General features: G+C 45.5%; 1 protein-coding gene across 5 annotated transcripts in view; it reads right to left on the bottom strand.

Moving 5' to 3' along the window:
- LOC138452997 (oxysterols receptor LXR-beta-like) overlaps positions 1-15,283 on the bottom strand; it is a 427,073-nt gene that overhangs the window by 65,167 nt on the left and 346,623 nt on the right. Inside the window, exon 10 of one of the 5 annotated variants that reach the window (XM_069605431.1) lies at positions 8,837-14,297. The exons of the other annotated variants lie outside the window; for them this stretch is intronic. Coding sequence (XP_069461532.1) covers positions 14,292-14,297 — 6 coding nt within the window. The 3' untranslated portion in view covers positions 8,837-14,291. Of the gene's footprint in view, positions 1-8,836; positions 14,298-15,283 lie in introns of those variants that run through there. 5 annotated transcript variants of the gene reach the window in all.

The raw sequence follows: 15,283 nt of genomic DNA, 5'->3' as shown, positions 1-15,283 counted from the left end.
GATGGAATAAGAAGTTGTGCGATTTGATGGTTTCAAAGTTGGGCCGCACTATTAAACACGATCCAAAGGTGACTTACTCAATGCACTGCACACATCGATATCAGCAGAGTTGTGGTCCAAGCACATTTACCCTTGCATTTCAAATGCCTAATTTATTTTTCTCACTTAAGTTTCGGAAAACTTGTTTAACAGCTTTGCTGCGCATTAAATGGTCTGTTGATGACATCACATGGGCCATAAAAAAAGCTGTTATTCTAAGGCATCAGGCCCCGATGGGATACCCGCCTGTGTGCTAAAAGCTGATGCAGTGTTTTGGGCAGGCATTCTTAAACTGAAATATGAAAATATTTTTAACATCAGTATTATCCCCTGTTCGTGGCTTACTTCTATAATTATCTCCATTTATAAAGAAGGCAATCTAGAGGATCCGAAAAACTACCGCCCCATTGTTTTGATGGATGCCTCATACAAGGTTTTCACCATTTTAATACTGTATGAGATTGAAGAATATATCTGGAAAAACAATGTACTATCTCAGAATCAAACTGGTTTTGTACGTATATGGGTACAGCATTAAATGCCACAAAACTATCTCATGTGTTGCGTACCGTTAAGAACACAGCAGGTAGTACAGTGTTCATGGCTTACTGGACCCAAGTTCTGCTTTTGACTGTGATTTGTAATAATCTTTGCGTTAAATGAGGAAATGTGGCTTTTCTGTCACTTTGATTGAAATACTTGCACTGCTACATACAGATACCTGTTATAGAGTACGCCTCAATAATCAAGGTGACCTCACAGATGAAATCTTTACATATACTGGCTTGAAGTAGGGGTGCAGTTTGGCAGCAACACTCTAATTTATATCTTTCCGATATTGAATCTATTTGGGAGAAAATTATTACTTATCCTATTGGAATAGGAAATCTGCGAGTAAAGTGGCTCGCGTTCGCTGATGATATTCTGTTATTTGACAAAAGTCTGTATAGATTACAGAATAAGCTTCAGGCGTTTGCCAAATAAGCGGTGGATCTCCATTTGTGCAAAAATGCAGAGAAATCTAATATCTTGTTTTTTTTTGGAAAAACGAAACCACAAATGTATCACTGGTCATTAAATGGTGTCCCCTTAGAAAGGCAAATGGAACTCATGTATTTAGGATACGACCTGTCTGATATCTCTTCGCAAGTTCATAGGCAGAGATTGTTAAACAAGAAATTAAGACCTTTGATGTCGCAGCTCAAAACTATATTAAAAAAATATTGCAAATGTTCTCTCCTACCGGCTATACATTTCTACCTACTGAAAATTGAAGCCATTCTTCTATATGGCTTGGATTTATGCCTTCAATATTTAAGTGTTTTCTTAGATTCGATGCAAGCTCGGATATGGAAACAAATTTTAGGTTTGGCCAATTCTATCCCCAATGCATGTATTCGATCAGAATTAGGTCTATCTAGTTTACCTTCCAGATTTCATTGGAGACAATTGATATATATGATATGATATTTTATTTATATCGCGCTCATAGACAGGTGTTTCAGAGCACGACAAGGCAAGGGAGGGGAACAGGGGAGAACAAAACAACCGTCTTACTAGGCCCAGTGACAATGAGAACGTGCAAGTGCATGGGGCAGGGGGAGGGGAAAAGTGCATGGAGGAGAGGGAGAAAGTGGAAAGTGCAGAGCAAAGGAGAAACAGGATAAATGATCATAAAAATAAATAAATAAATAAAATCAGCACAAAGTGGTAGTGCAGCCACGTGGCAAGTGCTAGGTTTAAGGCAGCAGATCAGGTGGGTCTGATAAGTGCAGGAGGGGAAAAAAAGGGGGGGGGGGCTGTATTGGTACAAATACAACCCCAGTGCAAGGGGTGGCCCGGAGGCAGTGCAGTAGGGTGGCAGGATGAGCAGGAACCTGGGACCAGAGACAGAGGCTGTACCCGTGCAAGATGCCAAGAGAGCAGATCAGCAGGGGGGAGGGGGGCGAAGGCAGAAGCAAAGAGGAAGGTCTTGAGGTGCTTCCGGAAACTGAGATGGTTTCCTCCAAGTTTTAGAGTGGCAGGGAGTCTGTTCCAGAGGGAGGCCCCAGCCGAAAACGGAGATCTATCCCAGCTCGTTTCTTTGAAAAACGACTGACCCTGAGGGAGTTCGAAGATGAGGAGCAAAGAGCTTGAGAGGGGAGGTATTTACGGAGGGATAGCTGAAGATATTTTGGACCCAGGCCCTAGAAAGCCTTGTGGACAATGCAGAGGGTTTTAATTTTAATCCTTGCATCCACTGGGAGTCAATGGAGAGATTTCAGAGCTAGAGAGATACGATCCCAGGGCTTGAGGCCAAGGACAAGTCTAGCAGTCCTGTTCTGGATTTGTTGCAGAGGGCGGAGAGAAGAGGCAGGTAGATTTAGAAAGAGGCTGTTACAATAATCCAACCTAGAGAGAACCAGAGCTTGGGAGACAGTGAGTTTCTGGGGGGAAGAGAGGAAAGGTAGAGTACCTCTGAGGAGGTGCAGTAGGAAGTTTGACTTTTTAGAGACCTCAGAGATGTGGGCAGAGAGGAAAGTGTAGAATCAAAGATGACTCTGAGGTTCTTACCCTTGCAGGTGGGGGTAGGAGGAGGGCCAAGAGAGGCCGGCCAGAGAGTGAGGGGAAAGGTTGGAGAAGGTGTCCCGATGAGGAGGATTTCAGTCTTGTTGGCGTTCAGACAGAGATCATTGGCGGAACACCAATCTTGAATGGCAGTAAGGCAATCAGAGATGAGAGAAGGTGAGGAGGTGGCCGAGGGTAGCCTGAAGATGAGTTGAGTATCGTCAGTGTAGCACTGGAAATTTGAACAGAAAATGGCAATGCAGTGGGCGAGAGTTGCCAAGTATAGGTTGAAAAACCAGGGTGAGAGGTTAGAGCCCTGGGGAACACCACACGTAGAGAGCGAGATAGATGATAGGAAGGACCCAAGTTTGACCTGGGAAGGTCGGTCAGAGAGGAAAGAGGTCAGCCAGGCCAGAGCCTGATCAGTGATACCGAGGTTATCACGGAGACGGTTGAGCAGGATGGTATGGTTGACCGTGTCAAAGGCAGATGAGAGATCGAGTAGGATGAGGACAGAGGGAATGCTAGTGTCAAGGTTGGAGAGCAGATCCTCACGGATGTTCAGGAGAGCAGTTTCCGTGCTTCTGGCAGCTCTGAAGCCAGATTGGTGGTCATGGAGACAGCCAACCATGTCAGAATGAAGGTTGAGCTGAGAGATGGACAGTTTTTCCAGGAGTTTGCCCAGAAAGGGAATAATGGAAATTGGCCGATATTTAACCGGGAGCCAATGGAGAGATTTCAGAGCTGGAGAGATACGATCCCAGGGCTTGAGGCCAAGGACAAGTCTAGCAGTCCTGTTCTGGATTTGTTGCAGGGGTGGAGAGAAGAGGCAGGTAGATTTAGAAAGAGGCCGTTACAATAATCCAACCTAGAGAGAACCTGTTACGCTCACCTGACTCCCACGGAGGCGCTGGCCTGGTTCGCGCTGCTGTGACCTCTTCTAAGGTGATGCGCAGGGTTCGGAAGACGGACTGGACCGGGCCCCCAAATCTGGCTCTGGCTCGCAGAAGTATCCTTCTGTAGGCGAAAATAGGGGATTAACTGTCTGCGGAGTAATGCAATCGGCCTCCCACTTTCCCCTCTCACCCTCCTCGAAACCCTTCTGTGCTTTCTCGTAGCGTCTCACCTTAGGGTCTGGAAGGACGAGCTCTCCATCCTGCTTCTGATGCAGGGGCGCGTTGGTATCCAGTTACTTCACTGGATTTTCGGATTGGTGAGAACCAAACTTGCTTGGCTTCCAGGTAAGTTTTTTTGATAAGAGGTTCCCCTTGTGTCCATGCATTAATGTACTAATGCTAGTGTCTTTTTCCCCATAGGGGCCGGGGTACGGAATGCCGGGGAACAGGCACTGACCCGAGATGAGAGGTGAAATCCTTGTAGAAATCAGGTAAGTCTTTAATGAGCGTTTTTTGGTAATGTCTTTTCATTCGCTCATTAACGCTGATGTCTCTTTTTCCCCTTAGGGGCCGGGGTCCGGAAATGCCAGGATGCGGCGCGGACCCGAAATGAAGAGGGAATGAATCAACAGGTAAGTCTTAACATGGAGATTTTGCTTTCCTTATTCCCTTCTCTCTCTCACCTTTTGTTCTGGTCTTTTTCTCCCTAGGCGCTGGGGCGTGACTGCGAATCCGGATGATCGCTGCTGAACATGGAGGCGCCCTGTAAAGGTGAGAGGAATGCGGCGCTGCAGCGATCGACGCGATGAGCTTTTAAATTAAAGTCTTCCTTTTCAGGATTGTCGGCGAGATGTCTCCGGGATGCGGATTTAGCAGGTAAGGACTTTTCCTTCTTCTGTTCTCTTCTTCTCTTCCTTTGCAGGTGATCCAGGATGCTGGCAGGCGTGGCAGAAGTCAGGATGCAGGAGCAGACACGGTGAGCGTCCAGCTGCTAGATGCAGAACAACGCGAAGCACGTGTGGCTGTTCGGGTGGGGTTTAAATAGCCTTGGAAGTTCCAGGTATGTATCCTTCCTCCAATCAGGTATGTATCCTTCCCCGACCACACCCGGGTGGTAAATTAGTCCCAGAGGTAAAGTAGTTCCTTTCAGGCCTCAAGGAGGCCAGGATCCTGCAGCATGGTCTGCATCAGGTGAGTGCACCCAAGCACTCCCATAATGAGCCTGGCGCCTATGGCGCCAGGACTGATGTCTTTTATGAGCCTGGCGCCATAGGCGCCAGGACACTGTCCAAAGGGCCCCTATATGGGGTTGCTGGGTCCTTCCTTGGGGACTGGATGTCCGCCTTCCGGGACGCAGAGCTTGAACCGGCTCCCCGGGAGCGGGCATCATGACAGAACCAGAGCTTGGGAGACAGTGAGCTTCTGGCGGAAAGAGAGGAAACGTAGAGTACCTCTGAGGAGGTGCAGTAGGTGGTTTGACTTTTTAGAGACCTCAGAGATGTGGGCAGATGTTTTGCATAATTAAACACTAATGCAAAAATGGTCAACCCGCCTCATAACTCTTTATATCAAGAGTTTGCGGTCATGTTAATTAAATCCAGCCCTAATTCAGTTATGTTGTTTCAAGCTTGAATGGAAAGCATCCGATGCTTGACTAACATTACTAAGGGAGATCTTGAGATTCGCCCTGCGTATGCCAAAAAAAAAGATCTATGAATCAGTTTGGGTGCCAATGAGTGATGACATTGCAAAATATAAGTTCTATAAAGAATTTTCGTTCCATTTACACACAAGATCGCTGAGACTGCGATATATTGAATGCTTTCTTTGTGAAATTATTTGTGATATCTACATGAGGTTTAGACTGAATCAAATGCACACGATGGAACGTATCAAATATTGGTTTACTAATACTAGTGAAAACTGTAGATTATGTTTGCATCTGAACCAGACTGAAACCATCAAGCATTTAGTTATATACTGTCCCTACTATGAGAATTTAACAATCAGTTTTTTGGGAGAAAAGAATGTACGAGATACGGTTGTTGCAAGGGAAGCCCTGTGGTTTAAATGTATGGCGAATCCGAACATCGCATTCACGCTAGCTTTGGGTAAATTCTTATTAAAAATTGAAAATGACTTGAGGAATCGCATGATGGATGCATCCGCCTGAATAGCCATGTAATTTGTTATCCAAAAACTGTAACCACGTGGAGGTGGCTTATGAGATGCCTTATTCCCTTCTATGGGTTCAAATTTAGTGTCCCCATGGAGTAATTAACACATTAAACAGTGAATTTAGATTGAGCAGCTGCTTTATATAGTCTCTTAGACTGGATACTGGAGGATGAATTTGAAAAGTTAAGGGAAGGGATATTGTTTTAGGCAAATCCCCAAAGAATTGAAAGTATGGAATTGTTGCTCCCAAAGGTCATCCCATTTTTGATTTTGTACGTATTTGGAGACACATAATTATACCACTCGTCAAAGCACTTAATTGCTTCTTTTTGAAGAATTACTACGCACTGTGATAGGCGACTATGTATTTGAGCGATTACATATGTTAAGATCTTTGCTGCCTTGAACAAATGTAAGTTTACTATATTGTACTATCTTCGCAAACGTTCTTATACGTCAGAGCTAATGGATGAAGTTTTCTAAAACTGGTCTATATTTGGAGAACATTGTGTGTGTTCGTTCAGATTGTATTTTTAGAGTATTTTATTTTAATTTTGTGTGTAATTTTTCTACACATATAAAGGTATTAATAATTGTAATACTTTATTATTAATATATGGTGTGAAAAGTTTTTGTAAAACTAAATCGTACTAAATAAAAAAATAAATGAAATAAAGTGGTTTGGCCCCTGGCCAGCCAGTCAATCACAGAGAAAAGGGCTGGGGCAGAGGCTCAGATGACCAACCATACTGGCGGTCATTGAGGCTACCACTCAGGCAAAGACACTCACACAGGAAGTAAGAGTAACATCACTTAGCTGCGCCCTCATCAATGCCAGATCGCTCCCAGCCCACGCCCTGGACATTCACAACCTAATCACCAGTCTCAATCTCGACCTCATGATAATCACAGAAACATGGCTCCATGAAGCATCTGGCCCTGCACTAGCCCTAGCTATCCCTACTGGGTACATAATACTCAGGCAAGACCACCCCCACATGAAAGGAAGTTGGGTTGCCCTCAAAGCAAGAGAAACCATCCTGATCAGAAAGGTAGACAGTGATATTGGAAACAACAACGATTACCTTCTCCTCAAGGTGAACCCCTCCTCAAACTGCACCATCACCCTCCACATTATCTACAGCTACCAGGGCCTGTCGTGGACTTCCTGGATGCCCTTGCTCATCTCCTCTCTGACAACTAATAAAAAATCTTCTACGGCCATCATCCTAGGAGGTCTTAACCTTAGCCTGAATGATCCAAATGACTCCTCAGCAAATTTGCTTGATAAAGCATTAGCTACTCTAGGGTTTCAACAATCTGTCACTAACCAAAACCCATATCAAAGGTCGCACTCTAGATTGGATTTCACAACACAACTGCCGTCCTACCAACAAGGCCAACTTACCCCTGCCCTGGACCGACCTGCATGTCATCCTTTTTGATCTGAACACTGCTAATACAACACCCCAGCAAGAGATTACCCTTCCACCTGCCCTCACAAGGAGCTCCTGCCAGCTGACCAAAGAGAGGCTCATACCCTACATCTCTGTGCCTGCACTCAGCCCCCCATTCGTGAATGACCCTGAGACTCTAGCTCGAAGTTTCAACTCTATCATTACCCAAGCAGTAGATGCTATCGCCCCACTCACCTCAAGGAAAGGCAAGCGCAAGAAGCACACTAATGCCTGGTTTACCTCAGAGCACGCTGAGCTACACACAAAAAAAAGAGAAGCTCTCTCCACTTGGAAAGCCAACCCCGCCAATTCCACAAAACTAGCATTCAACAAAATCGCTAAAGAGTACAAATTAGCTATCATCAGAGCTAAAACAACCTCTTAACTCCAGAATAGCCAATGCCAAATTAGGCACCTGTGAGGTCCCAGTGCCAAAATCCTGCAGGAGCAGACGAATAGTCCTCCAGACCCCCAAACTAGTTCTCCCAGCAGTATATTCACAACAACTATTAAGGAAATCAGACCAGGGGAAAGGGGAAGTGGATAAAATAAATGATCAGGATTCCTTCTCCAATGCCCTCAAACTTCGGGATGCCTCAGAATTCTGGAAAACCTGCAATAAATACATCACTGGTTATACAACCATCAATAAACTTTAACTAAAATTAGAAATAGCTCCCACCCAGACCACTGATTTCCTGACTGCCTTCGCTCTAAGCCTGAAGGCAACTCAATGGAAGGATGTTCCTGAAAACTGGTGCTCAGCTATCAACTGCTGCTGTATCTCACAGCGGACTCCATGTAGAGATTTCAGAACCTTTGCTTTTGGTTTGCTTACAGGTATAGTTTAAATGCTGCCCAGCTACCAACTGCAGCTTCTACTCACTGCTGATTCTCTGTAGTGATTCCTAGGCCTTGCTTTGGTTTTCCCAATGGTATTATTTTAAAGCTGCTCTGCTTTCAACCTCTGTTTCAGAACTTATGTTTTAGCTTGCTTGTGAAAATTATATACAATGTTATGCAACAACTCAATGTCTTTTTTCACTCTGAAGAGTTATTTCTAAAATGTATTTAAACATACTCCCCAACAGCTTTGTCCATGCACTAAAGCTATCTCTAGTGTTCTATTCAGTCTCCTCTGACTGGAATCTAGATTGTAAGTCTTTCTTAGCTTTCTGTGTGCTGCTGTGCCGGGTATAGCCTTTGCAGCTTAAACGAAATTCGCGCAAGGAAACTCACTTGTATTTCACCGCGCCAGGATTACTTTAACTTCTCAGACTGCCGTTATCTGCATCCGCATCAACAGCTGACCTGCACTGTTAATCCTTTCTTCATACGCAACACGACTCCGATAGGGACGCGCGACACGGCTTTGTTTCACTCACTATCCTTCACGTCAAATCACGTTGCTAGGTCCTTTCCGCAAATGTGACATGGCCAGCTCGCAACGAACACTATGTCAATATTCAGATAACTTCACGTGCGTGCAAGGCCTTATTGAAGTATACGCATTTGCTGCTGATGCCGGAGCGTGCGCAGGTTCATTCCAAACACTTTACCTTGAAACTGCTTACAGTTCAAATCACTTTCAAATGAATGAGTAACTTTTTACTAATGCGATCAAACGCCTTTTCTATATGATCATAACTACAACTTATTTTACACTGTACACGCAACGTCCATTTCTTGTATTTGATTAAAAGAACATTTCCTTGAACATTTCATTTTTTTTATAAATCTTTTTATTAGTTTGAAAAACATACATAAACCATCCAACATACACACATACACTTCCTTACAATTGGCAGTTTGAGGCCCAGATTGCTGGTTCAGTGATACACTGTAGTAGCTAAATACCATCAATTCAATCTAGGGAGCTGGGTTTTCTCCCTTTATAATGTCCCAAGAACTCCTGCTAGTTCCCTTACTCCCATTGGCCGCATATTTTCATGGCCTTCAATGGGCAGTCACGTGCTGTGTATACGCCGTGTTCCACTGTAGCACATATGTCCATATCCGCAGTCCATTGGGCCAATACCAACTTCTCTGGTAACATTTCTTTTTAAAATTCAGTCACTTATCTGAATTTTGGTCATCTAGCACTTCCTGCTGATTGTATTGAAAATGGGTTTTTCCTCTGGTTGCTCTATGTTTAACTGGAACTCATCGCAGCTGTGACCTCTCTTGAGCAGATCCTGAATGAAAGGAAGTTTAGAACCTCTCCTGAGGATCCAAACTGCATCAGGCTAGGCTCTGAGAAAATCATTGCTGTGCAGGAAACTCTCCATCTTGAACTGGTACAAAAGTAGTTGGCTGATAGTGTTGTTAAGAGGAAGAAAATGCATTCACAACCAATCCACCCCCACTGGCAGCTATTACCACCTAATGCCACCAAGGAGTACCTGGGCTATAACCTCCGATTACGCGGTGATCTGACACCAAAGAGATCTTCGCCATCTTCAGGGAGCTAGAATCACCCACTCCCCCCACAGAAACCTTCAACAAGGGCAAAGCCAGGTGTAACAGCATCCAATCTGCCCTGCTCGGCAAACTCGACACCCTACAGACATAATCATAGCTCACCAACAATCTCTTAACCACACTCTCCCAAACCTTAACCCAAGTGACTCTCCCCTCTTCTCCTTTAAGGAAGTCAGCGAGCAGGAAGTCATCACCCTTCTAAAGTCCAAACCATCCAACTGCAAAGGGGACACATGCCCTGCTCCCCTCATCAAAGAGTGCGCCTCCACCCTTACCCCCTTCATCACAGCATTTATCAACACCCCCTTCTCCACTGGGCATGTCCCAACCTGCCTTAAAGAGGCCTGGGTACGCCCACTTTGGACCCAACCAATCCAGGGAACTATAGACCCATCACCACGTTCCCATTTCTCTTAAAGATCCTCGATAAAGCAGCTTATCTACAAGAACAAAAGTTCCTTGAAGCCAACAACCTTCTTGGTCTACGCCAGTCAGGATTCTGCCCAGGCGACGAAACAGAAACAGCACTGCCAGACCTCAAGATTCAAATGGATGACATCAGAGACTCGGGCAAACCAGCCCTTCTTCTCCTAGACCTGTCAGCGGCCTTCGATCTCGTTGACCATAAAACCCTCTGCCATCATCTCTCATCCACTGAAAACCTCTCCCCCAAAGCCACAGCATGGATCACCTCATTTCTTCAAGAAAGAGCCATGAAAGTCTTCTCAGAAGAAGCCTGTGCCCACCCGACCCTCATCAAGTGTGGCGTCCCGCAGGGTTCTTGCATATCCCTCACCCTGTACAACATATTTACCAGGCTACTGTTCAACATCCTTGACTCACTGGGCATCACTTACACGAATTACGCCGACGATACTCAGGTCCTCCTCCCACTAACTGGTGACTATGAGTGACACCGAAACTCTCAACTCTCTTTACTCCAGCATTCAAACCTGGATGGCAGAAAACTGGTTGTGCCTAAACGGCGACAAAACAGAACTACTTCTAATGGGATCCCCAGAAACCTCAAGGCAACTACATCACCAATACAGTTCCTTCATGATTGACAATTCACAAAATCTCAGTCTCCCATTCCGTGAAAACCCTGGGAGTCTACCTGGACTCTATAGCATTTACCTGTCTGGTCATTGAGAGGTTTGTGTCCGCAGCGGCCTAGTACTCTAAGCTACTCAACACAGCCAGACCCTTGCTCTCTGAGCAGAACTGCCTAACCATAGCTAGAGCCATAATTGCATCCAGGCTTGATTATTGTAATGCCCTCCTGGCTGGCACCTCCACAAAAAATATATAGAAACTCCAGACTGTCCAAAATAATGCGCTCTGGGCTGCCATTGGCATTCCCAAAAGGGACCACATTTCAACAGCCAGGAAACAAGCCCACTGGCTCCCCATTAAAGAACAAGTCATCTTCAAAACACTGGCTATCACACACGTGTTTCCACAATACACCCCCCCTGAATCTATCACACAGAATCACCAAACCACACACAGCCAAACCCAGCAGAACCCCATACACCCACTGAATCAGTGCCCAAGATACTGAGGAAGTGTGCTGGTGGCTCCAGCTTCCCTTTCATTGCTGCTACCCTATGGAACTCCCTACCTCCCCACCTAAGAGGTATAGTGTCCCATTTAACCTTGCACAAAGCAGTTAAAACTCTGCTTTTCGTATGAACTATCCTCTACCCCTGACCTAGGCCTCACTGTCTTTAATGTGCTGAGTAGAACTTTAATTGCTGTATGTAACACAATATTGTAAAGTACATTCTCAGCTCTAATACTGCTACTCTGACTGTAACCTGTAGTGTTGTACTAAGACAATCCTAATGTAAAACATGTAACTAAGAGACTTGGAATGCAACAGTGGCTCGATGCCTCTGGGCTGCTAGTACGCTTTACACATTTTAAAATAAAAAAAAATAAAAGAGGGCTAGTTCAGGGACCTACACTAGCCTACACCAGTTAGGATCAATATGGAACCCACATGGTCAGAACGGCCAATTTGAGGTCATCTCGTGGCCACCGAGCCAAAGGGAAGCTGTAGAAAACCAAATGGCCGGAGCAGGATAAAAAAAAAACATATTGTACCAAAACAGTGAATTGGGCTACCAACACGGTAACATGCCTTGCACCCTGGGTGAAGCCATATTAAAGCACAGCTACCACCCACTGATTCCCTAAAACCAATGTAAAGTAAAACAAGCAATCTAGGTCAAAAATGGGATGCCCGAGAGGCACCCCTGGGACTGAGCACATTACTGCCGACCCAATACCATATACCTTAAATAAAGGTATACGTGAACATAATGGAAGAGGGACTTCAGGAGAAGTCGGTCTGGTCACCAAAAAGAGATGAAAGAACCAGAAAATACAAGGGGGGAAATGCAAAAATGTAAAGGGCCCCAAAAAGTGGCATTAGAATCCCGAAAATGGGAATTCTGGTGCAACAAGGAACTTAGATTCCTTGTAAAGTGGTGTAGTGGTAAAGGCATCCAGGTTCCAACCTATACTGAGGACTGGTGGAACTAAACAAAACAGAGCTCAGCAGCAAATGTATTTGGCCTCTAGAACCTGAAATTATGCCAATGTTCTTGTTCATCCAATTTGCAACACCACAGGCACCATGGGACAGGGAATTGGTGGAGTTAACAAGGCTCACTGTATGTAGGCTTGGCAGTAGGAGGTTCACAGGCTGCAGGTTTGAGGCTTCCAGCGAAGTTTAGGTCAGGCCCAAAGACGATCACTAGATTTTGGTCCCAGCAGCACAGGAGGACCCTCAGGAGCATCAGACTGGAGTGGACGTTGATGTGACCCTGGACATGGTCGGCAGGCAATTGGAAGCAGCATGGTTAGACTTGGTGTTCCAGTAGGCCCTTCCTCATGGTGAGATGGCGGCAGCAGCATGTTGGCAAGATCCCAGTGGAGCTCAGAGGATGCCACTCCGACAGTGAGATAATGATGGATGAAGAGCAGAACTTCACACTGTTTGGGCCCACCAGTCCAGAGGAGAAAGGCACCTGGTTCAGTCATTCCAGTCGATTCGAAGGCAAAGGTCTGAAACACGAAGGATGGCTTAGCCATTGCTGGTAACAGTCCTCCTGCAGGACTTTGGTGGTCCTCCAGCTTCATGCGCTTGAATCTGGAGGGCAATGATCTTGAATAGCTTCACGCTCTTTCCTCCATCCAGTATTTGGGATAGGGACTGCCCCACGCCCACCGATGGAATAGACTTCCAACATTCAAACAGGTGGGAGGCTGCTCAACCAGGGACAGCCTGCCACCTCACATTCTGCCCACGAAAAGGACAAACACTGGCTAAAGTGTGGATTGGGACCAAATAGTGGCAAAACAAAGTTACTGCCAATTCCTTACAACTAATTACAGAAAGAATGTGGGATAGGGTATCAAATAAAGTAAATAGTGTTCAAACAATAAGTCAGGATGTGATTGCCTTGAGGTTTCCCTTCCCCACGTTTTTAACATGGGACAAGGTGGGACTTTGGAGCACAGCACATGCTCGAGCCTTCCCGGCATGTGCTGACAGTTTTGTTCCAGCTGGTACAGCACACACTTGAACTTTTCAGCACTGGCCGACAGTTCTGTTCCAGCTAACAGGTTCTTTGAGGGTAAAGTTTCTTTGCATTAAAAAGTCTTTTGCCTTCGAGGCCTGATGTATCCAAAAAACAAAAAGTTCTGTTACACAGTTCACGTTGGTTGATGGCTTCACCCTGGGTCCCCCTCTTCTGGGCTCCGACCGCTCACGTGCCTTATTTAACCAATTAATTGAACAGTTCCTTTCTCAGTGAACTTTGGGTGATGACTTTTCACCCCTGGATCGCGCTCGACCGGGCTCGGACCCACTTGACCAGGGGGACAATTCACTTCCCCTGGTCTTCCAATACCTCTTACTTTTACAAGTCTTTGTGCCTTTTTAAACAGTACTTCAAGCTTGATCTCCGATTGTCGGCTTCCCCCTTCTGGGATCACTCTCGCCAACGTTTACCATACACTGTTCATGCGCTCATTTCACTAAGCGAGATTCATTTCCCTTAGCTTCACAATCATCTGTCCGTCAAAGACTTCCAACGGTACAGAGGATTTTACAAGGCCCCTGTATGACCACGTTGACCTCTTTTTGCCTCTTCCCAAGGGCTTTTGGTTACAGTAGTTTCAACCCTCGGGTAATCGCACTGAGTTTCCTGCTTGAGCACCCCCGTGGTGCCGCCTCCTGGGTTCCTGGTCCCCCCACCCCCTTTCCTGAATCATATCTTTAATTTTTTCAAAGTTCAAATTAGCCGTTGGCTACTTTTCATTCAAGACAGTTCTGTTTCTTATCGATTCTCCGCTCGACTCACCGACTGTGATGAACCGCTTGTCTTTCTTTATCCTTGGAGTCAAGGTTGGAACCTCAGAGACCAGCGTCCTTCCCCGGCTTGGTTATTAGCAGAGGAGGGTCTTGTGTACCCTAGACATCTGCTACAACACATGCTGGCTATTGTTCACCGTCTTATAATTTCTGCTCAGGTTTCACAGGCCTTGCTTGGATAGGGCAAGCTTGCTTCTCTCCTTCTCAACCTCTCTGTCTGCGCCGTCTTTCTCCTCCTTTTGACCTGCCGTGCTGAGTCAGCTCTCATGTCGTGCGGTCTGCCTTGCTCGTCTTGTGCTCCACCTTTTATCCCTGTGGAGAAGGGAAAGGGCCGTCAGGTGTGTGTGATTCTGGTCAATTGGCTGACTTTGCCTGATCCTTGTATTGGGACATGGCAGGTAAACGGCTTTGGTGTTAGTCCGTTGTCTTTCTAAGGAGGCACCGTCAGGATTCTCCCAGTACGCATCACAAAAGTAACTGACATTACTTAAAGAAAAAGAAAATGGACACAGTGTGTCCCTGTAATGCTACACTTAAGGTGGAGACTGACGTGTTCACCCAAAACAAAGGGGGAATAGCATGTGAGTAAGGCAAAAGTCATCCCACAAATCAATAAGGATTCAGACAAGGATTGGGGCAGTCCATTAAAATGGTGGAGGTCCAAAGTTTGCCTCTGCCTAAGGGAACGCAAGCAAAGACATAATGCATACAAAGGGCTGCAGCTCTTATAGAAAGCATAATAGGAGAAACCATAAATGAGTGGTGTCTGCAGAGCAAGGTGACGAGGGTATTGTTTGCTGGCACACACAATGAGGAAAGCTTAAGATGATTAAACGACAACTAAGGTGAAGTGGAAGAAACAATAAAACAAAAAACACTAGAAGTCCACATGTTCCCATCCAAAACAAAGAATTAAAGTTCTCAAGGGAGAGACAGGCCATGGGTTTGGGAGCAGAGGACTGGAAATAGGAGCACCCGTTACTACAGATCAGTAATTTATTTTGCTTTCCTTGTACCTGTGATCTGGAAACATGCGTTTCAGTTTTTATGAGCCTGCCTACACGGGGAGTCTCTACATGTGAATATGTGTTGTTGCGCTTCTCTCTACCAAAGGTAATGGTGAGTCGGTTTCAGTTTTTTGTGCATCTTCATACTTTCATTGTCTTGATGCAGATGCATGCATTGTTCTGTGTCTCTGTACACTGGACCTCCTCAGGTGGGTACTTGTTTGAGGAGTAGACATTTCTCTATACCCAAGGCCCTTAATGTTGGCATACATTTGGTCTTTTCCTAAACTG

Source organism: Ambystoma mexicanum, chromosome 1p, assembly GCF_040938575.1.
Source record: "Ambystoma mexicanum isolate Mex_15411 chromosome 1p, UKY_AmexF1_1, whole genome shotgun sequence".
Lineage (NCBI taxonomy): Eukaryota > Metazoa > Chordata > Amphibia > Caudata > Ambystomatidae > Ambystoma > Ambystoma mexicanum.
This window is presented reverse-complemented; position numbering and strand designations above follow the sequence as displayed.